Raw genomic sequence first — 25,606 nt, 5'->3', positions numbered from 1 at the left:
ACATCTGGACTTGCCAGCCGCCCCAAACCAAAAACCTGGGAAGAAGAGAGGGAGCAACGGTTCTCCAAGGGTCAGTGCCTCAGATGTGGGAAAGAAGGACATCGAGCCACGTCGTGCCCAAGACGCCGTCCAGAGGAACGACAGACGAAACCCACGGTAAAGACACCTGCTCCTGCTCCACCGCGAAAACTGAAGGCAGCCCTCGCGGAACTGGACCCCCCAGACCTTCCTTTCGGAGAAGAGGAGGAAGAGTTGCAATTCGACCAGCCGGCGGGAAATGCCTACCACCTGCCCTGAAGGGCGCCCTAGGGCAGGTGGAAGAAACCGGGCGTAACCATGATTCGGTGAGTGGAAACTTCCCCACACTGACTGTTAAAGTTAAACTGAGCTCAAAAACCAAAACGGTGGAAATGTGGGCCATGCTAGACTCGGGTTGCTCCCGTTCCCTAATGCACCCTGATGTCGTAGCGGCTCTGGAACTGCCCACGTTCCCTTTGTCAAGACCCATGATTTTCACCCAATTGGATGGAACTATGGCGGGAGGGAAAGCAGTCAATCTTTCCACGGGACTGGTCGCCTTGCAGATGGGCTCCCATCAGGAAAAGCTGCCATTTGTGGTAGCTCCAGTGGGGGGTCCTCTGGTAATCTTGGGGATGCCTTGGTTTGTGCAACAAAACCCTTTTATCAACTGGCTGCATAGAACTGTTACGTTTGCAGATGGATTTTACAAAGTACCCGAAAAGGACCTACTGGAGGACATGGAGGGTGGAGGGCTAGCGTATACCACTGTGCAAACGCTTCAACCTCTTGAGGGACTACCCAATCAATACCAAGATTTTGCTGAAGTATTTGGGGAAAAGGAAGCGGATCGCTTGCCACCCCACCGAAAAACGGACTGTGCCATTGAGTTTTTACCAAATGTAAAATTGCCTCACCCAAAAATATACCCCATGTCTCCCAAAGAGCTTACCACGCTAAGGGAGTTCATTGACAAAAATCTGGCTAGGGGTTTCATTGAGCCGGCAAATTCCCCGGTAGGAGCTCCTGTCCTATTCAGGCCAAAAAAGGATGGGTCATTAAGGCTTTGTACCGATTTCCGCGGGCTCAATGCGGTCTCAATATTAAATAAATATCCTTTGCCCCTGATCAAAGATATGTTATCACATCTGGCCAGAGGCAAAATTTTTTCAAAACTGGATTTGAGAGAAGCCTACTTTCGCATTCGCATAAGGGAAGGGGATGAGTGGAAAACAGCGTTCAACTGTCCTCTTGGGGCTTTCCAATATAAAGTCTTACCATTCGGTTTGTCCGGGGCACCTGGAGTTTTTATGCAACTGATCAATGAGGTCTTGCATGACCACCTATTTAAGGGGGTACTGGTATATTTGGATGATGTATTGATTTATACTGAAACCATGTCAGAACATATCCACTTGGTGCGTCAGGTACTGGCTAAATTGAAAAAAGCAGAGTTGTACGCAAAACTGTCCAAATGTGCTTTTCACCAGTCGCAAATTGATTACCTAGGGTACCGCATTTCAGCCCAGGGCATTGAAATGGACCCTGCAAAAGTAGAAGCCATCGTGGCATGGGAACCTCCCCGTACCAGGAGACAATTACAGAGTTTCCTTGGATTCTCTAATTTCTATCGGGCATTCGCCCAAAATTTTGCAGAAATCGCCCTCCCCCTTACTGAGCTGTTAAAACTTAAAGGACAGGGGGATACGCGACGTTCAAAGAACCCAGGCGCGCTCCTTACATGGACTCCAGCCTGTCAGCAAGCGTTCGAAGCGCTCAAACAAATCTTTACCACAGAACCAATATTACAGCATCCAAACCCCTCTAAACCCTTCGTTGTACAAGTCGATGCTTCTGATTTTTCCATAGGAGCAATTCTCTTACAATCTGATCAATCTGGCGCTTTAAAACCCTGTGCCTACCTCTCTCGCAAATTTACGGAAACAGAGAGAAGATGGCATGTTTGGGAAAAAGAGGCTTTTGCTGTAAAAACAGCTTTAGAGACATGGCGACACCTATTGGAAGGCACTTCAAACCCTTTTGAAGTCTGGACTGACCATAAAAACCTGGAAGCTTTAAGCACCAGTAGGAAACTCAGTCCCAAACAGCTGCGCTGGGCTGAGTTTTTCAGCCGCTTTGACTTCACTCTTAAATTTATACCCGGCAAGAAAAACTTTTTAGCTGATGCACTTTCGCGCAGACCCCAAGATGCTGGCCCAGGGCCAACGGTCCAGGGCACCGTCTGGACCGACAAACAATTAAGTTTGGCAGCAGTGACTCGCAGCCAGACCCGAGCGCAATCAACTCCGCCTCCAGCCGCTCCGCCTTCCAGCCGCCCGCCGCCCTTGTCAATTCCCTCCGATTTGCAACAACAGTTGCTTTCCCACCTTAAAACAGATACTTGGTTGCAAACCAATAAACACATTTTAACTTTCACCAATGATCTTGCCTGGCGCAACGATCGTCTCTATATACCCGAAGCAATGCGAAAAACCATACTCCAGCGCTGCCACGATGACAAGCTAGCTGGACATTTTGGCTACGTAAAAACTTTGCACCTCGTTCGCCGCCAATTCTGGTGGCCAACTTTACTCAAAGACTTAAAGGAGTATGTCACTGCGTGCCCTGTATGTGCGGCGATAAAGCGCAAACCAGGCAAGCCCCAAGGTCTCCTTCAACCCGTTGCCACTCCATCTGTCCCTTGGCAGGATATCTCCATGGACTTTATCGTTGATCTATCCCCTAGTCAACGAAAAACCGTCATTTGGGTCGTTAAAGACTTTTTCTCCAAACAAGCTCACTTTATCCCGTGCGCTTCTATCCCCACCGCACAACAGCTGGCACGCCTCTTCCTCATCCACGTGTACCGCCTCCACGGTATCCCCGCCCGTTTGGTGAGTGACAGGGGCACACAATTTACGTCACAATTTTGGCGGGCATTTTTGAAACTTTTGGGTACGAAACAGTCGCTGTCTACCGCCTGGCATCCAGAAACGGACGGATCTACAGAGGCGGTTAATTCTACATTAGAACAATACCTCAGGGCTTTTGTTAACTACCAACAGGACAACTGGGTCGATTTACTCCCATTTGCTGAGGTCGCCTACAACAATGCCATTCATCAAACCACCGGTCAAGTTCCCTTTAAAACAGTTTTTGGACGTGAATTTGTTCCGATTCCCGAACTTCCACATCCTCAACCGCTACCAGCCACCCTCGCTGACTGGGCAGACTCTCTCAAAGACTCATGGTCTAATATTCTACTCGCTCTCAGCCATGCCCAAGCTACCTACAAACGACATGCCGATGCGAAGCGGTCCCCAGAACCATCCTTTGCGGTCGGGGATAAAGTTTACTTATCAACTAAGTTTATCAAGTCCCCTCAACCCTCTAAAAAACTTGGTCCTAAATTTGTCGGTCCTTTTCCAATTGTTGCTCAACTAAACCCTGTTACGTTTAAACTTGATTTGCCTCACAACCTTAAACGTTTACATCCTGTTTTCCATTGTAGCTTGCTCAAACCCTGCCTATCGTCAGACCGTTGGCATCCACAACCCATTCCTCCACCTCCCCTCATGATTGACAACCAGCAACACTTCGAGGTGGCATCTATCCTCGACTCCAGACGCCAGCGCTCCGCTTTACAATACCTCGTCCGCTGGAAACATTTCCCTCATCCTGAATGGGTTGCTGCTCCAGACGTGCATTCTCCTCGTCTCGTAGCCCACTTTCACTCTGCCTATCCTGACAAACCGGCTCCCTAATTTCTTTTGGGGGGGCAATATGTCATGTTCTCATTCTAATGTCTGGTTAACATTGTAACGTTTCACATGTCATTCTCTGTTCCGTGTTCCTTCACCCGGAGTTTTTTCATTCTTTCGCCCTCCATTGTTTTGAGGGCTTGGAATGTATGTTTGGGTTTGCGCTCCTGTTCAAGGTTACTTTCCCAGGCGCGTCTAACGGCTTTCAGCACCTGGGAGGGGGAGCGTCCTGACGAGCGACGGGGCGGGACCTGCTTACAAGCAAGGCTTTTAAGTTTGTATTTGGCGCGCTTTTGCTCATTCTCAGCTTTCTCTGTATTTGCATACTATTCCTTTAATAAATCAGTTATCTTTAAGCCCGAGCTTGTGAGACTGAGTATTTGGGTTTAGGCAATCATTACAATGTGCAAAAGAGCAACTGTGGGGATGCTGGAACATGCTAATGGATTATTTTCCTTTCTGATCTGAAAAGGTGAATGCAAAGCAATTGGCTGCTGAAGTTGGTAAGGAGTCAGAGGTTTATAGATCTATGTTGAAGTTAGAAAAACCTGATCAGATCAAAAGTTCTTTAAACAGAATTACGTTTTGTGAGCCAAATAATGTTGCTATTGGCATTCTATATCTTAACTACATAAATAAGAGTTAAAAGTATTCTGGTGAAGTAATTGAACAGTACATTTTTGTAGAAAATACAATATTCGTGGACTAATGCAATGCTCATTGATTTATATCCAAAGAACCCACCACAACTGGATTTACCAGAGGAAAGTATTAATAGATTTCAGCTGTGCTTTGATTTCTGAATGGGTGAGGTCTGGTCCTATCCACTTCTCCAACCAAGGAAGGAAAAATAGTGGGAGGGAGGGGAATTGCAAAAGGAAACCTGCAATTGTTTTACCTAGAATGAAACCTTTCATTATATGCCAATCATTTTTGTTATGAGATATGTTTTAAAGAAATTCTGAATGGGTAACAAATGCTAAATACAGAAAAATGCATAGTTTTTAAAAATATATATAGTGCTACTAAGGTTGGCATTAGATAAATCTACCAATAGTATTTTTGTGTATGTGTATGAAGTTTAGCTTTTTATCTAATTGGGCAAACCTTTTATTTTAATATTTTATTATACTAAAATATAAGTTCTATTCTGATAAGCACAGTTTTTTATACAAGATATCTGAGAGAATGAAACACCATTTGAATTTCTTTTTTTTACTCTTGAAAATCATGTGGTTAGACAATTAAAGCAAGTGTAGCTTGCCAGATATCTTGACTTCCACATTCCAGTCAAAGTTCCTGTAATATTTGAAAATGACTGTGTTTTCTTTTTCCCTTTCAGGTGCTTCATTCCAAATATTTATGCAGCCCTTTTTACTGCTGCCCTGGTACCACTAGTATGCCTGGTGGTAGTATTTGTGGTATTCATCCACGTTTATCAAGTGACACCTCAGTGGAAAGCTTATGATGATGTATTTAGAGGAAGAACCAATGCAGCAGGTATGAAATATGAACTATGTATACAGTAATGAAGCAAACAAGGCCGGTTTCTCTATGTTTTAGCCCCTCCAAATATATTGCCTCTTTTATATTTAAAATAGCTCTATGTTGAATCAGGTAAAAATGTAACTGATGAGATATTTTGGCATGTAGGTATAACAATACAATTTCTACCTGCCCTCCTATGGAAAAGATTTCTATTTATTTCCATTCTGAAAAATGTGTCTACCGATGGGTCCCAACTTAGTTCTGTTTTGAGTTAGATCAATTAAAATGAACAAGACCTAAAATTGTCATGACTAACTTTGAAACACATTGATTTCAAGGAAACTACTGTTAAAGGCTAACCAAGAACACATTAAATAGATTTCTGTCTATGCTTTATTTATGGCACATAAGTCACCATGACCTGATTAGCCTTACTATACAGAAGAGGAACTTTAAGCCTGAATTTAAGCTTTTGGGTATCCTGCATATATGTGCTGGGGAACATTTGTAGAAAGCAAGTACCTTCCATTGGGAGAGATTTAAGCCTCCCCATGGCATATAAAATTGAACTCTTGTGCACTTTAGCACAAATTGAAAAATAAAGATTCCAAATTAGGACCCACTTCTTTTTTATCCTACCTAAATCAGTGACATAAAGTTGCACATGAAGGTACCTTAAAACAGTGTTTCTGAACCTTGACAACTTTAAGATGTGTGGACTTCAACTCCCAGAATTCCCAATCCAGCATGGCTAAAAATCCCAGCATTCCCCAGCCAGTCCACACATCTTAAAGTTGCCAAGATTGAGAAACACTGCCTTAAAACACTTGTGCAAGTATATCAGGTCTGTCTGCTCTGCCTGATAGCCATTCTCCAGATATTCAGCAGACGATTTGTCCTTCTGGGCTACCTGAAAAGCTTCCATTTTACAGAGCATGGCTAAAACACTTTTATATTTTATACAAAATCTCCCAACCATCATGAAGCATATTTTGGCTAGCAACTGGCAAAAAAATGTCCAGAAATAAAACCAAAACCACTTCTAAAGAAGATTCAGTTTCAAATCTAAATCCATACAGAACTTTTCTCTAGATGCCCGTGCTAACCTGATATAAAAAATGTGTTGATTCCTAGCTGTCAGAAGTTTTCTGGAGATGGATTGAAATTAGCCCTTTGGCCTGCATCTGGAAAACATAGGAAGTCAATGCAGATGTCAGAATGTGAGAGACCACTCTCACATGGAGAACAGGTGGAAGGAAGGGTGGGGTGTCCACACTGTTTCGTAGAGGACACCTGTTGTGCTTGAATTTCACTAGGAAGTTTTCAGTTATAATACTTGTGTCTCCTTGTAAAGGTCAAGTCTTTGTGTTAAAGTTCTCCTTTTTTATTACCCAGTCCTTTGCTTTTAATGGTAGCCTTACAATTTTTAGGCTCTTTCACGCTTTGCTGAAGATGATATATTCCTTGCTACACGTGGTCTTCCTTTTGCAAGCTTAGCAGGATGGAAAGGTCAAAGGATGCTATTCTTTAATGTGTATTTAGTTACTTGGGGGGGGGTGGAATTCAATGTGTCTTCTCATTTTTTGAGAAGATAATTAAGACAATTGGTTTAGATTTGAGATAGCTATATAGAGAAGGTATGTGTGGAGGGGGGGTTAGTGAAGCAGAGATTGCACTCTGGTTCTTGCACATTCAAATCCAGAACGATGAAGCACACATTTGGAAGTCTGGATTAAAAAGCCCATATCCTTTTTTTTCTGTCCCTGTAATGGTATGTGGGAATGATCCTGAGAGACAGGAGGAAGAGCCACAGGCTGGACAACCAGCATGTAAAAGATATCTCAGTCCACCGAAGGAGATGAGATGTGGGAAGGATTTCAGAAGTTTTCCCTCCCTAGTTTTCCAGATAGTAAAAGGAAAGGAGGGGAGAAATACTTTCAGCCTCACAAGATTCTGTTAATGTAACCTTACACTAAAGATAGAGCTAGTATTCATTGTTATGTTTCTCATGTGGACTACCTCGAAGAGCTAACAGTCCCATAATGGTGGGATCAACAGTCTATCCCAAGCTCCTCAATACCTGGTAAATCAGCAGGTAGCAATACTGTATCAGGAGTTGCTAGTCAGCTATAGCCACTGATGGTTTTGAAGGGATATCATTAAATTTCTGCTTCCTCTCCAACTAGAATGGCAACCATACATAGATGTAAATGGAAACTGATGAAGAGGTTGTGTTTGCACAGTATTGACCACAAACATACTAGCCATCCTGGCATGTTGTACAAATCCAGCCTGTGTGGTTAGCTCATTATTCTGTATATTATGTACATCCAGAAAATTGGATTTAGTAACCTATGGTTGAGTAACCATGCATACAAATACTGTGTGAACACAGAGTAGAGGTTCCCCCTAGTATGGATACCACCTGGTGACTTGGCCACTGATGTCCTTGCTATAGGAATTTAGCTGTTTAATCCCCTCCAGTCATCTCTTCCTAATAATGAATATGTTTTGCAGCCTGTTGTATGCTAAATTGAATGGCGTCAACTGGCTTCTCTGTCTTTTAGAGGAAATAACACTTAACTAGAGGAAGTAAAGCATAAGGCTTTTTATAACAACAAAAACTCCAGTTCACTATGAAGCAATATGGACATGTGTTTCTGAGAGAAGTTAAATAACTCAGATAATTTCTAAATCTCTATTCATATATTTTAAACATTTCAGTCGTATTTTAAGGGTGGCATTTGCCTCACTTAGACTCCTCTAACATCAGTAAGTAGTTTTGTTTATGTGATATACACTTAAAATATTAAGGATCCTATTAGTATTGTCTGGATTTATTTTATTTTGATCCTGTGTGAGCCTATTTCTGCACATGGGAATAGAGCCTGTTAGTGAATTTCCTGTTGGCATAAACCATGGACCCTGAAATCTTTTGTTTAGTCAGAAAAAAAAAAGTAGTACGACATGATCATGAATCTACTCTCACACACTCATCCATATACTCCTGCAGTGCAATTAAATTGGAAAGATTGTCTTGTTTTTTTTCTGATTCTGCTAAAATTAAGTTGCACTAAGAATAGCAGTACACTTTATGATACAAAGTGCACTTCCAATTCAGCAGCCCTCCATTGTGTGGCTAAACATTTTTAATATTATTACTGCCCAGGGTCATGTATTTGAGATGGGCAGCCATATAAATCAAATAAATAAATAAATAAATCCAGTGCATTCAGAGAGGGCTTTACATATGAATAAAGAGGACTGTGCAGAGATCTGAAGGGCAGACTTTGATTCAGAGCATGTATCTATACACATGTAGCACCTTAAAGCAGTAGCATCTTTTCCTGTGGTTAAATGGCAGCTATTGCATGATTCCAGGAAAATAGCTTGATGCTATGAACAAGCCTATGCATGCTCTGAATCACCTTTTGCTCTTTGAATCTTGATCTCACACAGCTTTACATATGTATGTCTGTGCTTATGTTCATCCTGCACACAATATAATTCCCATGGCTTTTGTTGTCACAGTAAATATCATGAGATGAGGCAAGATGGATTATTGCCCTTGTCACCTCTTTTCGCCATGGCTAATTAGTCATCAGTTGCAGCTAAAGAGGATGAGGGAGAGAGTTGCTAAGCTAATCACAACTGGCCCATTTTAAAATGAGCATGTAGACACAGTGTATTATTATGAAACAATGTTGATAAGATATGTGGTGTCTGCTGGCTTTTTTTTTTTTTTACAGAAAGAGAGTATGGCTTGGCAACTAAAGCTACGATATAACACACATGATTGTGTGAATGGCATTAATGCATTGCTCTGTAACTGTATTTGCAAGTTTATTGTGGGTGACATGCAATATGTTTGAGCCATCTGGAACTTTTTGGTTCAGGCATTTTCTGTAGCACATCTACTCCTAGATTTTTGCATGCTATGACAAATTAAATGGGTTGAACTCTGACCAAGTTTTCATCTAGTGGGTTCTTCTACTTTTCAGCAAGGAACTGGATATTCTTCTCCACCTAAAAACTATGTTGACCAACTATTAACCTTGCACGAGTGGTAAATAAAGAATCTCATGGAAGGAGCCTGTGCCTGTGAGCAGAGAAGGGGTAAACCTTTGGCAGTGAAATGTAAATATTTTCAGAGAATGGCATTTTCCACAAGGAAGGTGTACTTTATTGAGAATGATAAACTGTGGCAACAATCCAACTCATGCACACATATACATTGGATGCTGAAAAATAGGAGCGGCTTTTTAAGGAACAAAGTACTTTTGCTGGTCTTTTAAACTTCAGTTTCAAATTAGAAGTTGCATGTTCATGAGAATGAGTGCTTGGTTGCCTTGCTACTTCAGAATACCAGACTTTCATGTGTGGAAGATGCAACCATTATGTGCGTTTAGGATATTTATATGTGTGTTAAAATTATTTCTCACCTTACAGGATAATAATCTTTCCTAAGTAGCTTTCAAGCAGTATAAACAATAGTAAAGAAAACTTTAACAACATTTTAAAAGGTAAAGAAAGAAATATCTAGGATCCTTTCCACGAGGTAGAAAGAATAGTAGTCCAGCTGAGTAGGCTTCTATTATCTTTGCCTGCCTATTAACCTCTCCCTTCAAGGAGTACTTCCCACAGTACCATAAGCAGCAAGAGAGAATATTCTCTATACTTCATGAATCTGGAGAATACTGTGAGTTGTGAAAGACACTGAAGTTTCACATCTCTAGTTGCTATCATATTGATTTGGAAGCTTTTTTTCTATCATAAGCAAATTAAGTCAAATAATTGCATCATGTTCTTGCCTCTCTGTGTCATTAATTGTGTATGCTAGAGAGCAGCAGAAGAAAGTGACAAGTGTCTGTAAAAGAAAAGTTGGCCCAATTTATTTTGCTACACTCCTTTTAAAGAGATAAGGCATCTCCACTAAGATGACTGGAAACATGCCTTAAATATATCTTCTTCACCTATTTATCCTCCTGTGCTCTGTTCCTTCATGATTAAAAAGTTTTGTTGGCAGAGTTCATAGAAGGAAATCATAGACCAATAGCAGAAATATTCCCTGTATGTAATTTCATTGCTTCTTTATGCCTTGGATAAGTAGGATCTTACAGAGAATATAAAGGGAATAATGGTAATTAGACTTGGCCTTTATCCTCTATGGTTGGCTTTCATCTGGCTTCTCTGTAAAATGGGTAGATGACTTGAACAGTTGATTTAATAACTCCTCAATTTAATGTCCTCCTGTGCAACGCTAACTCTGCTCCTTGGTGTACGTACTAGATAGGTAAGAGCACTGAAGCAATTAGGAAGGCAGCTGGGACGCACATGGAGTAAAACTGACCAAAGTCTAGTAAAAGCTCATTACAGTACTGAGATCAGTTCTGCTGGTTTACTTCCCCAAACCTGCAGAATCAGTTTCAAGCTAACCTATCACGGTCGATTTCACCGTCACCCACTTCAAAATACAGAGGTCACAACTTCAGGCAATCAGTTCACTCTCAATCGGCCAAGAGGTTGGCATGAAAACCAGTTCTCCCTCCCCCACCCATGGACTGTTTTATTTGGGACTTTGTAACAAGTGTGAACATATTCATTTCGGTGGGGTGAAGTTGCTAAAGTGCCTTCTTTCTAATCCCTTTGAAACAGCAGATGAATGCTAGTATGAAACTACCTCTACAGAAAAATGGGGAGATGCCCAGAGCTGGGAGACAGGAAGAATCATGTAGGGGTGATCAGGGAAGCAGCTTTTGGATTGTAGGCCAGTATACTGAAGAATTTTGATTTAGAATATGTTAGCCTGCCATTGTCTTCTTTGGGACATATGTGTAGGAAAGTGTTCGACAGCTGAAGCCCATTTTTACAGCTTTCTCAAGGTATATGAATAAATTGCACTTGCAAATTAAAGCCAATCTCCCAGAATCCTATAAAGTGGAATTGGTTTGAGGCTGGAATTTAAGCCCTAAATTTTGTAGTGTTATCATAGCTAAGCAAATTTTTCGCTATCAGACATTTGCATCAGTAAAACAAATCTTCCAAAAACAGAGTATTTTCTGATTCCTGGAATAAATAACCTACTAAAGTTACAAAACCATATTCCCTTAATGATCTGGAAGGTTTGAGTTAGTTCAGATTGTTTTCTAAACCAGTTTGTATGTGTTTTCTGCAAAGCATGTTGTTGTTTGCCAAGAGTTTTAAAAATATTTTCATAGGAGCCAAATGGAACAGTAGCTAAAATAAAAACCCAAGCAGGCTAACAGCTTGAGCCTATAGTTCAGTAGCAAAAATACAAGTTATGATATCTCTCAACATACATTTCTCTAGTCAGTAGTTCTCTCAATCTACTTACCTGCCTGCCACCATAACTGGTTCCAAAAGGGAAGCACCATTATTTCCATCCCTTATTCCAAGTTGCTGCCCTCCGTTCTGCTTTTGTTATTCAAATAACATCTAATGTTTGGTTAAGGCCAGTCACTTGTAGTACAGGATATATTTCTGCAGTCTAAACAGGAAAACACATACAGACAGCTTACACATTAATTGTACAGTTCAGTTTTCTAAGTCTCACATTCATAAGGATTGATTTCAGCTGCGCAAATATTACTGAGAAAAGAGCTTTATTTTTCATACCTCATTTCTAAAGATTGTCTTCCAAAATCTGACTTTCAATAATACAGGTAAAACACTCCCATAAATTAAGTAATATTTATAGGTGGGGAGTGATTTCTGTATGTACTTCAAGTTTAGAAATGAGTATTCTGAATCATAAAAAGAAGCAACAGTGATAGTTGATTCATGTTGGCTAGTGTTGATAAGGTAAAATTATTCATTAACTATTCAATAACCATTTTACTGTACCTCTACAAATATTCACATACAGTATTCAACTTCAATCTATTATACATAAAATAAAATGCTTTTGCTTCTTGGGCTAAGAAACTTTTGGAAGCTGAAGCATTCATGCTGAATATGATTGCAACTGAGACAACACCTTTGCTAATGAAACTTAAGAATATAACAGTGTCTAAATATATTTGTCAAAATTATTACACTTTCTTATTACTGTTTTAGACTACAGCAATTTGTTCTTATCATTTCTTAAAACAGATGTGAAACTGTAGGTCACTTTGAGTTTAAAGCAGATGCTAAATGACCACAGGATTGTATCATATATCAAGATATTCCAAAACTTTCTAGTAATAAATGTGGTTTTCAGGTTGCTGGCATTTCACAAGAATTGTTTTTTGCAATAATCACTAAACCATAGTATCAAGAGTGAATGTAGGGACCTGGTGATTTGTTTTTCCATCCAGGTTAGTAAAAAATTTTGAAGAGTAGATTTTAGAAAAGTTGTGGTATTGGCTGAGAACCTGAATACCTTTAGTTATACTTTCTTACTATTTCTGACTTCTTTTTTGCACTTTGCATAACATTGCTTACTCAGAAAGGAATAGCATAATGTGTGTGTTTGTGTGTGTGTTGATTCTTTAGTTGGATTGGATAGCATTCATTTGCTAAAAAATACTAATTTATAACATTTATAATATCACCCGTAGTTTATTTAATAAATAGTTTACTGAATCTATTGTTTCACTGGCTGGGTTCCCAGAACACTAAGCCAACCTAAACAAACCATATTATGATTTAGCAAAATATATGAACCTACACCTTGAATATCTGTTGTTATAAGCTATTCAACAGGATGGTGTATTTAGATATACATGCCTCATCGCAACAAACTGGCTTTTCTGGCATGCCAAATAGCATTTCACCCACACAGTAGGAAACACTACCATGTTATTTTGTCAATGTCTCATGATTAAATTCAACTGGGCTTTGGAACTCCTATCCACATAGCTTCTCTGCTTCCAAAATAGCTTCCCTGCTTCTGATCTGTTTTCCTCTTCTCTTTGCTTTCACATCCTATTATTCCTGAACCCTACTACTACCCTTAAGCCTTCTCTCCCTTCCCCTCATTTTTTTTTCTCTTCCTGAGTTCTTGTTGAATGTTGAAGCTTTGCTATAACTTGAATGTCAGGCAATCATAGCTTCTGCCCACAGTTGTCACTCCATCTATTAACTGTTGCCATCTTGTTCTTGTTTTCACGTTGAAACTTGAAGCTCATACTAACTGGGGAGTCACATCAGTAGTAGCTTTTCCTCTACCCACCAGCCAATTCATTTCCAAAACCATGTCAGTTCTGACAGACCATAAAACAGTATACTGTTCTATCAAGTGATGTTAATATTAAGCACAAAAAAAATCTCAATTTCAGCCTTTCTCAACCTTTTGACACTGGAGGAACCCTTGAAATATTTTTCAGGCCTTAGGGAACCCCTGCACATTCAGGCTCAAATATAGGCCAGAAGTTACAAAATTATTATATTTGTTTCATGGGTAAGCCTGTGTATATTGATTAACAGTGTTCTTAAACCAAAAAAAAAAAGAAAAGAATGAAACTTACAGTACCTCTTTAATGTGAAGATGCCTGAAATTGAAATATATTTTAAAATAAATCGTGATCTCCCAGGGAACCCCTAGTGACCTTTCACAGAACCCTAGGGTTCCATGGAACCCTGGCTGAGAAACCTTGCTCTATTTTGTGTGCTAGATTATTGTGGAACATTCCCTTTCAAAGCTCTGTAATAGTTGCAGTTATGTTAGTGGTCTTCCACCATGTGCCTCATCTATATACTATTAAAACTCTCTTGTTTGTCTGTTTGTAACCTTCAGTTGGGCAAAATGGTGCAACAATTTTTGAATCAACATACCTCAAATGGGCTAACTTAAAGAATGCGTCCAAAATCCAGATCCATTTCTCTTGTGGGATTGAAATTTGGAAAAGTTTCAGCACCACTACGCTGCCTCACTGCCACACTGTTGCAGTCATTTGATTGTCATTTCCAACACTCCCTGCCAGCTTCCCATAAGTCAATGGGAAGCTGGCAGGAAATCTGAACTCTTCTGAGATGATGACGGCACAATACAGCATTGGGATAAAAAAATAAAAATAAATATCATCAGCCTAATTACGCCACATGAAAAGAGAAGTGGGACATCTTTGTCAATGGATAACACCAAATGTCATCAGGAAATGGCAAGTAGGAGAGACCAAGAATCGGATGAGGTCAGGGCTGCACGACTCCAGGATCAAACAGTAAGGACAAATAACATGAGAGAAGGAGAGACAGAGGAGAAGCATACAAGTCTCCAGAATGACAACAAGAGGCACAAAAGGAAAAGAGAGGAAGACACAAAGGAGCAGAGAAATGCACCTCTCCAGGATCAGAGACAAAGAACAAATAGCAAAAGATAAGAACAAATGGAGGATGAAAGGGCTGCACCTCTCCAGAATAACAATGAAAGCCACAGAATGAGGACACAAGAAGAGACGGAGGAGGAAAGGGAAGATCAACTTGAGAACATGTGGCAAAAAGTAATTACTACAAGAGTTCCTCAGCACAACAATACCCCCCTTGAATGACAACACTTCAACACTGAAAATGCATGACTCACATGGCATAATATTTCTGCTGATGTTGGTGTGATGGCCAAAGTCTGCCCTCACTGTCATGCCTTTCTATTCCCTGGAGAAACCGCTAATTTCTGTACTATGAAGGGAAAGGTCAGAATGGACAATTTGCAACCTCTACCTAATGAGCTCCTCAGTTTCTACAGAAGTGATGAACCTATTGCAAACTGGTTCAGGAAGAACATCAGACAATACAACTGCCTCTTCCAAATGACATCTTTTGGTGCCAAAGAAGTCCTTCCAACAAGGAACAGATGGAATCATTCTGTGATTATTCAAGAGCAAATCCATCATTACATCAGACATTTAATGCCAGACCCCAGCCAGCAAGCCAAATTCCTTCAAATGTACTTCATGGTTCCTCCAGACAGTATAGTAGACAACCCTGTGAACCATTGGGTCATCCTTTGAGAGAAAGGTGGTATAGTCTGATGTGACCAGAATGAACTTTAAATTTTAGGCTGACAATATTGTTTTTTACCCCCCAAAATAATTGTAGTGGCAAACAACCTTCAATACTTAGTCAGGCCCAGCCCAAGAACGACAAAAAATCAGTCCTTTCAAACGTCAGTTCTTTATTTGCTCACACCATATAGACAGAATCTTGCCAGACTAAAGCTACTCTACCTAACCTAAGAGGAAATAACCTGGGAGAGCTCTAGGGCAGGGCTATCCTGAACCTCTTCGTTTTTCCACCATTGCTTCCTGGACTGTGCCTCCTGTTATCTCTTCCACCTCCTTGGAATGTGCTCCCTCCTTCCTGAGAACCAGCGGCACTGCCAAAATCCACCACAGTCAGTATTTACTTACCCTAACGGATAAACAGAATGACCACAGATGGGCAAAAAAGCAGTGGGAGCAGGAGCGACTTCTGATTTCCTGCTGGCTTCCTCCTTGACTTTGCTTGTGAGAAGCTGGCAGGGAGCATCGGAAATCATGATTGGATGACCGCGGACACACCGTCTGCCTGTGGTCATTCTGTTTCTATGTTTAGGTAAGGAAATATTTCTGAAACGATGACCCAATGGGTCACAGGTTGTCTAGTTAGTTCTAATTTTCTGAGGCCTTTGTGCTGGTGTCCATTGCATCTGCACACTGCTGCTTGCCCATATCTTGACAAAATATGCTTACATGTCCCAATATCTGCCTGGCTCATTAAGAAATATTAAAAGATGTCCCCACATGCTAGTACTATCTGCTTCAATAAGAAAGGCCCTCACATTCATGCTGCTTGCATATGCAGAGCAAACCCATATTACTGTTGTATGTCAGAAACCAACTGATTCATCCATCCTCATAGTAATTCTGGTCATCTTAAGGAAGAGCCCTAGTCTGCCAATCTATTCATTGCCAGCCATGTTTTGAGGGGGAAAAAATTATCTTCCCATCTTAGACCAGACAAGTGATTCAATTTTTATACTTCCTTTTCCTAAGAATAAGTTTACCTCTCCTCGGACAGGCATATAGATGCCACAGCAACAGACAGTGTGTTGAACATAAGAGGACTGACTGTTATTTTCCCATAGCTGCCAATGATAGCATCTCTCTATGTTCTTCCTGCCTACTGCACTCATTTCTTTAAATAGTAATAAAAAGAAAAATACATTCCTGAAAATGTAGCTGCCACTGTGTGGGGATGACAAAGCATCAGTAAGCCATTTTTGAAAGGTTATAATTATGTCTTTTGAGAACCTTGGAAAGCTAAAAGTAAATTAAGGAAAAAAAAAAAATAGAGCATGTAAAACTAAAATGAAACTAACCCTAAAATAAGAATGAATTTCTACATATCCGCAACCTCTAGTTACTGTGAGCACAGTATTCTTCAAATATACAGCTTTTGTGCAAAATAACATAGAAAAAATTCTATAGGTTATTGTAATGGGTTGTGAGAGTGACCTTGGGAGGCAGGAAGAAGAGTTACAGCCTAGACAATGGTCTGATAAGAGAAATCTGAGTCCAAAGTAAGAATTGGGGTGAGGAAATTATCTCAGAATTGACCTACCTAGTTCTCTGGAAGGCAGGGGAGGGGAGAAGTGCTTTCAGACTTGCAAGATTCTGTTACTATGACCTTACAATAAAGGTAGCATTAGTACAGTACTCATGATTTTGGTTTCCTAACTGGACTACCTCAAAGGGCTGGCAGTTATGCTTTGAGATGGTCATAGTATCTAGTGATTTTTATAACCGAGCATTAGCCTATTCTTTCAATTGTACAAGTGTCAAAGCTGAAGCCAGAAGCTTAGCGATAGGACAAATGTGTGTGTGTGTGTGTGTATATAAATGAATATACCTATGTATATACACATACACATCTCTATTGGATCATGACCAATTGGTAACTCCCTGAAATATTAATACAAGTAAAATAAATAAGAATTAAATGTAAATCTATGGAATTGATACTTAATTCTTATTTCTTTGGTAGTGTTTAATCTGGTCGGTTTTTATTGGATTGTTTCTTATGTTATGCAGCCTGTATTCTATAGTGTTGTCCTCATCCATTTAACATTAATTCCATGTTAAAAGTATATTGCAATTATCATATACATCGAGGGTTCTTAAACTGGGTTGAGACTCCTGGAAATTCATGATGAATTTAGAGAAGTGTTGTTATTTAGCAGTAGAACAACTTTCCTCAGAAAATAGACTTTCTTTCATTAGAGGTTTTTAAGGAAAGGCATGATAACACTTCAGGGATGACAGCAGGGTCTTCTGTGATGTGAAGATGAAAATCCACAGTCTTGTGCTAGAACTCTTGATGATTTGCAGTAGGATTTCAGACCTACTGAATTATAGCTACTAAAATGTTTCTCTTAAAATAGTTTATTAAAAAAGTTTTTACTGGACAATCAGGAGTATTACTTTTTTTTCAATTCTATCTTCCCTTTGCTTGAATATAATGGAAGCAGCATAAGATTCTCAGCCCCCGTCTATCTCCATCCTATTGATTTTCCTCCCTACAACCCTTGAGGCAGGTGAAGAAGATGGGAGTGTTGACGTCCACACATCTTAAAGTTGCTAAGGCTGAGAAACGCTGGTCTGGCTCAAAGTGAGAGTTTGGAACGTAATTCTAGTAAAACTTTGTTTTAATGACTATACTATTTTGATCTTTGGAGACTTGGGTCTCAAACTATGCTAGAGTGAGCATGTACCTTATTTCTTAGTATGTGTCTCTATTTGAGCCTCTATTCTGCATTTGGCTCGAAATTGTGAAACATAAGATAATAGCAACCAAAAGAAAAAGAAGTAGATCTCACAACTCCATAATCTGCCCATCTCTGCTGACCTTTGAAAATAGAAACATCTAGTTTAACTTTTGGGAAGATTTCCTGGTTCATTACCAACATGTGAGGAGATAGTATTTGTAGAAAGTGCCTGATTTATCATGCATAATTTATTTTCTGTAGTACCAACTGGGTAATTTGCCTTTTGTATATAAAACGAAGCTTTATTTTTGGATTATTAACGTTTATCCTTTGTTGATAGTTTCATTTCCTTCCTTTATGTAAAATAGAGATGAAGCATAATCTTATTAAAAAAGAACTAAAACTGCAGGAAGAACCTCATCATGCCATTGACTGAGAAAATTTGGTTAAATGTCTTCTTAAATCTCTCTCAAATACTGTAATTCAAGGGAATCTTAAAATGTTTTCCCTTATCAAGCATTTGCACTTAATTTTTCATAAACATGGTACATTTCTTTTGTGCAAAACTCTTCTATATATCTCCACCATTTAATAACACTTATTTTACAACAGAGTGTATAGCTCTATCATAAAAATTGGAAGAATTGGAGAAATATTAGCATCTTTACAACCTAAAATGGGGAAAGAAAACATACGTTTACAAAGAAATCAAGACATCATCAACACAATGTCAGGGACCCAATAACAAAAGTAAATGTTGTATGGTTCTAAATACTGATTTTCACACTTTTTAATAAACTTTCATATGACAGTCCTATAAGTGGAAAATTTTCACTTTAACTTTCAGTTCTTTCCCAAATTAAAAAAAAATCGTAGATATCATCAGAGTACAGATTCCAACAGCCAGTGGTGGTATATGTATCTTTTCAAAATTGAGGTTGATTAATGGAAAGTTAAACAAAATTCTGAATTTGATAGCATACTATCAGAAAGTAGCTAGACCAGGGTTCCAGCAATGGCATTTTAAAATTTACTCAATCTTCCTGTGCTAAACTTCTCACCTGCACTGTTCTAGTAATGACTTAGCAATTCCACCGGACTGTTACTATCATGGTGTTGCAGATTATTCATCAAGACTATATTGATGATTACTCCTGCCATTTTAATCTGAATGTTATATCTAAATCGGCCTAAAAATAAATTAATTACTTGGAAATAGGATAAAGTTAACAAAGCTGATTCAGATGTCTTAATTACCTCTCCATGTAAGTTTTGATACTGTTTACTGACAAATTCAGTTTTTCAGTCATTTTGGTCATGATACATGCTTAAAACATCACAGCTGTTACTTAATAAATTGAACTATATAGTGAACAAAATATGCTGGTTTGCCTAGACAAAATTTATTTATTTTATTTATCAACTTTATCGCTGCCCATCTCCCTCCCAAAATATTGCAGTGATATGCCAAACCAACTATTCGACTATTAAAACTGGCTGAGTTTCAGCATTGTATTAATAGGGAATACACTCTATAAGGAATCTTTTATTTCTAACAAGACTGCAGCATAACCTGGGGAAGGGAAGATACCTTGAATTTCCAAAAGCTCTGAGTAACACAGGAGGTCTTGCACACCTTCAGTATGTAAGAGGCCTACATTTAATATTTTAACATAATACAGTAATTAATTTTCTGAATATATTATTTATCACTACCTAAAGGAAGATATGAATGTTATAATCTACCTAATCATACTTTATCAATCTCATCTGCTAAATTCATTCAAATTTGTCACACAATGAATGTAAATGAGAAGATAATGGAACTCGTTGGGGGGAGATTGTAGATGAACATGTGTACAAATAAGTCACTGCACTTCAATCTTTTATGTTACTGTATTGTTTTTTAAGCACACCAATAGGGGTTACCATAGGGCCTGTGTAGGCCCAAAATAGTCACATTAATTAAAGATGCTAAAGGAGATTGACACTTTCCTTTTTATGTGTCACTTTCAGTAACAATAACAACAATAATATAATGTGGCTAGATTCAGTCTTCTTGTCGATACTTATTTGGGTGGGGAGGAAAAAAACAATTTCTTCTCTAGTTTGTACAGACTAAATTCTGCCTCTGTGAACTACTGAAGCTGCAGATAGGTGACCAGTGATTTAGTGAAATCAAATAAGCTTTTGAAGGGCAAGCTCCTTGATTCAGTAATCTGACTGGAGCAAGTTCTCCAAGATACCAAGATCTTGCTTGTGTTTGGCATTCGCCCAATTACTGGCACATTTATTCTCCAACAAACATCAGAAGGTGGCACTGTATTTTTCTCCCTTTGAGTCTCAATATTGTAGTTTTCATTACATGTTTATTTGTTTATTTATTCCTCTGATTTCTATGCTGCTCAATTCCTGAAAGTTCCAAGTAGCTCACATCAACCAATAACACAGCATTAAAAATAAATAGCAAAACCTTAAATATAATCATTGTAACATAATGTCAATCTGATTCACTACCAATCAAGGGTAGACTAATCCTTACTTCATTCCCAAATGCTCTACTGAGAGCTACTGCTCTTCAGAAACCCAGTATAGAGGGGATAGGCCAGAGAGCTGAGGGAAAGCTGTTTTACATTGTGTTGGAAACATCTTCGGTTATCTCCATTATATCATTGCTATGTAACTGTGGCCCACTAGAGTCTGAAAGGCATGGCCATACATTCTCAATTTTTCAATACCATTTTATTTCTTAGATTCCACCACTAATGTGTTCCTCAACACCCATACTCATATGCACACTTTACAAATTGTTTCTTAATTGCTTTCAATATATTGATTTATTATTTCACAGTGCAGCGGCCTAAGTTCCTTCATGGCACAGAGGCTATAAAAGATTCACACTTAAAAAGAGAAACTGAAACAAAATGTTTGTGTATAAACAGGCATCTCTAGGTTCCTGCTTTTTGTCAAGATGATGAAAGCAGTGTTAAGCCATTGTACTGCAAGCTCCACCCCTTTGGGCAATGTATTACAATGCATGTTCAAAAGGGGCAGGGCTTCATCATGACAGCATAATGCTGCTTTCATCAATCTGACCTGTTTGACAGACTGTACACCCCCCCTAACATCCTGCTCCCAGGATTCTGCTGCATGTAAATTTACACTGAAAAATACTTGAAAACTGCTGTAACTGATTGTTGTCATAATTCTATAGGACAAAATTTACTGGGAACTTTTCAGCTTGGTTCACTGGCAGAAATTTCATTTGTACAAAAGCATATGTTCCTATTTGTTTCAGTGGGGCATGTATGGGCACAGTCCTATTAAACTGAACTCTAGCTAAAGATATTTACAATTCATGCAATCAAAACCCTTGTCCTAAAAAGATTTTTTTTCCCCAATGAGACATAGAAAGGCTGCCTAATAAGGAATCAGACCACTGGTCCCTTTTCTATGCTGGCTAACAGCAAATCTCTAGGGTTTCAGGCATTCTTTCCCAGGTCAGTCTGGAGATAGCAGAAACTTTCTTTATTTTCTATTTTCTATTTCCTTTTCTTGTATTGCACCAGATAGATAGGTAATCTCAGAATATGTTGAAAATTAAATGCAGAAAGTTAAAAATAGAAGAGAAGAGCATGATTCCTTAGGAAATAGCTTACAATGCTGCATGGCTGTGATACAGTGCAGAAGGAAAAGGTAGTACCTATCTTAGACAAAGATATTAAATTTTAAAACATCCTAAAGAAAATTCATTATTTTCAGACATTCTCTGATTCCTCAGACTTAATGCTTTTTTCAGTAATGCTTTTGTATCACAGGAAGAGCTGCCAAGCCTTCCAAAAATTGTTAAAATTAAGGGCGTGTGAAGAGCTGTTCAGAAAAGGATTAAGTATGTACATTGACCCATCTCTAGAAGGGGATTAACATTTCAAATGGTGTAAGAAGTAAGTGTATATAATACCAGGTTCAAAGAGTTCCAGTCAAATGATTTGGATGGTAGCACCTTGAAAAACATCTGTCTGAAAATTGGAGAGATGTTAAGTCATTATGAGGCAAGATAGATAAAAGGTTTAACTAGGTAACTCTGTTCACGCTTTATGCTGTAAACATTGGAAGTAACAGCCAGTACAAGAGGATTTAGCAATGTTTCACTTCAACCTGCCCTTGGTTTGTGAAAAAGATAAGCACTGATTTGCACAAGTGTCATTCTTATGATGGCAATTGTACTGAGAACCTTGACGCAATAGTTTGTTATCTAACCTGTGCCATTAGTTACTGACTTCCATGTGGAATTTATTAGGAAAAGATATGTAAGTTTGAAAACTTGGTTAAGTGATGAAGTTCCCATATTTAATTATCCTTTCAGGATTTTTTTTTTAAACTGCATTAGTTACCGTAGAGAAAGAGTGATGTTTTGCAAAACATCTGTACAATTTTAAATGTACAAAACTGAATAAATAAGGACTTTGGCATCCGCTGTGAGTGCAATGTCAATTCCAAAGCTCAATCTTGTCATTTAACTTTGCATTTTTCATGGAATTGAAAGAATTTAGTTCGTTCATCTAAAAACCCTCCCTCCCTCCGTTTGTGGCATAGAAACCTACTATGCCCTCATCAGCTCTTTGATTATTTGGAAAGATTCTTCGACTGATTCAACAAGTTTTAATGCTTAAATTCCAGTACTGTTTTACAAAGCCCAACTATGCTTTATCCATTTAACGAATGTGATGCCTTGCCTGGGCATTTTGTAAGAGAATTGTAACTTAACCTCATCATCTGTTACCAGAACTTATTTAATTATTTATTTATTGTTTGATCTTGCCCTCAGCTTTTAGGATGAGCTCATCTGCTGAATAACCCATCCAAATGGCTTAAGGGCTTCTTCTCCAATTCCCAATCCTCTGCCTTCAGCTGTAACAGAGTACAGGAAGGGAAAAGATTGTGATTAGTCATCACTAGATTGGATTGATGGTTACAGAAGCACTGAGAAGTTATAACATCTTCATAGGCTGATGAAGTCCGAAGCTATTTTTGCAAAGCATATCAATCTGATAAATACATGTTTTTATGATTTCTAGAGATCCCACTGGTTTTATACTTATTTGCCCTAATTTCCATGACATGGCTATGGGGAGGACTGCACATGGCTTACAGGCATCTATGGATGCTGGTCTTCTTTGTCATTTTCAACAGCTTACAAGTAAGTACCTAACATATTTATTATTTACTATTTTAACAAAATCAAAGTACTGTATGTCTAATTATGTGAACCCTGAAAAAAAGCAAGTGTGTAAGAAGGCAAGTTCTATATCTATGAATAAAAAATAACAATACGGCTGGTATGTATTGTCACACAACTCGAAACACATATGTGCATGTTCTTTATATAATACATGGTTCTGGTGAAATGAGTAAATGCTTAAGCAAACAGCATAGGAATAAAAACATAAATGTTTATACACACACACACACACACTAATTCACTTGGAAATAGGGTTCAGTTGAACTTAAATTTCAACTGGGAAGTAGCAAACTATTTTCCATAAAGTAATTGAAATTGCATGTGAAATCTATTTTTTTTTTAAAACTTTATTGAAATACTAAAAATTTAGATAAAACTTGCATGTTAAAAATTCAAGGACAAAATAATTAAGAGTTTGTGCATGCAGAAAGATTTTTCAAAATACCTGTTGTAATGTTTGGATCTCTGTCTTCGTGTACTCAAAAGCAGAATGAAGAAAAAGCAATAGCAGAGAAGTAGCTTTTTTAGCAACTATGGGTTGGAAAATATTGGAGCTGTAGTCATATTTAACCAACTAATTGGATAGCTTATAGATTGGAGACATTTTAATTAAATAAAAAACTTTTCTAATTAAACAGCCAGCTCATTTTTAAAAGTCTTAATTATTTTGAATATAGGTAAAGGTAAAGGTTTCCCTTGACATAAAGTCCAGTCGAATCCGACTCTAGGGGGCGGTGCTCATCTCCGTTTCTAAGCCTTGGAGCCGGCGTTGTCCCTAGGGAAACTTCCGGGTCATGTGGCCAGCATGACGACTCGGAACGCCGTTACCTTCCCGCCGAAGCGGTACCAATTCATCTACTCACATTTGCATGTTTTCGAACTGCTTGGTGAGCAGGAGCTGGGACGAGCAACGGGAGCTCACCCCGCCGCGCGGTTTCGAACCGCCGACCTTCCGATCGGCAGCTCAGCGGTTTAACCCGCAGCGCCACCGCGTCCCTAGTATTATATTTTGAATATAAATACTTATAAAATGACACATGGCAAATGTGATCTTAAAAGAAGAATTTCCCCCTTGCTGTCACTTTAGAAAATGTGTTTCCTAAGAAACTACATGCCGCAATATTTAAGGACACCATTTAATAACAATAAATTTTGTAGATTTTCTGCCCCCAAATTTATATAAATTGAAGAGAAAGTTAAAATTAATTGGACTGAGTAACTGAAATAGCCATATATAATGCGCTACACTTCACTCTCAAACTTGGTGCCTTCTAGCTGTTGGGCTTTTACTACTATCACACAACTTACCTGTTTAAGGATTATGAGAAGTGTAGTCCAACATAACTTGAGGCCACCAAAATAAGGAAGGCTGAACAAGTTAGCAAAAATCAGCCTCAGTGCTCTCCTGTGTGTATTTGCTCAAAAATTGTCCCACTGATTTTGATGATGCTTATTCTGAGTAAAATGGTAATTCTATGCTTTTATCTGGAACTAAATCCCACTGAATTGAATTAAGTTTATTTTAAAATAGATATATATATAATTGGACTATCAGTCTAAGGATTGCAGCCTAAAATCTCTATGTTACCACTGAAGTGGCATGGCTGGTATTGATGCATTAACAAGGCTCTTGGCTTGTTGACTTGCATTAGCATTGGGTCTTGACTACAATGAGATCCTACAGCAATTCTTGGAATCGCACCATGGAACAATAAGAAGATTATTTCTTAATGTAGACATGAGTAGGAATTTTTTATTTTAAGCTGCACTGGTTCCAGACAAGCATGTTGAGGCCATTCAGTTCCTTATGTTCTTGATGTTCTTGATTGGATATGCTCACTCCCTATTTACTAATATGGTCTTTTCAGCATGCCCCATTTACACATTCCATTCATGTATGTATGCGCAGCATCTTTTTCTTTGCCTCTGCTGTGACAGCAGAACCACAACTGTTCGGCAAGTGCCATTTCAAGGGACTTTAGATGACTTGCAGAAGCAGTCTTCTGATATAATAGAAGCCTTTGAGATGTACACTTTTAATGTAATTCAAATACTAATAAACTAGTTAATTCATTTAGTTAATAGTTTAGTTTAAAAACTAAACACAGAAAAAACTCAAGAAAATTTGACAGCAAATTAAAAAAACCTTTTAGATAAAATCATGATGAACAGTACTGTATATGTTAGTATTCTGTTGTTGCAAATCAGAAATAGAAACTGGCCTTTTAGTCACTTTGGACTAGAGGAATGGGAATTTAAAAGACAAATGTAAGAATGCTGAAGAAAAAAAATAGTAACTTCATATATATATATATATATATATATATATATATATATATATATATATCAATGGGAATTTAAAAGACAAATGTAAGAATGCTGAAGAAAAAAAATAGTAACTTCATATATATA

At 38.5% G+C, this 25,606-nt stretch overlaps 1 protein-coding gene across 1 annotated transcript in view; it reads left to right on the top strand.

The window, feature by feature from the left end:
- Positions 1-25,606, top strand: part of ADGRV1 (adhesion G protein-coupled receptor V1) — a 252,597-nt gene that overhangs the window by 194,889 nt on the left and 32,102 nt on the right. Inside the window, exons 85-86 of the mRNA XM_063295429.1 lie at positions 5,122-5,279; positions 23,031-23,152. Of these exons, the coding sequence (XP_063151499.1) occupies positions 5,122-5,279; positions 23,031-23,152 (280 nt within the window). The remainder of the gene's footprint in view (positions 1-5,121; positions 5,280-23,030; positions 23,153-25,606) is intronic.

Source organism: Candoia aspera, chromosome 2 (genome assembly GCF_035149785.1).
Source record: "Candoia aspera isolate rCanAsp1 chromosome 2, rCanAsp1.hap2, whole genome shotgun sequence".
Taxonomy (NCBI): Eukaryota; Metazoa; Chordata; class Lepidosauria; order Squamata; family Boidae; genus Candoia; species Candoia aspera.
This window is presented reverse-complemented; position numbering and strand designations above follow the sequence as displayed.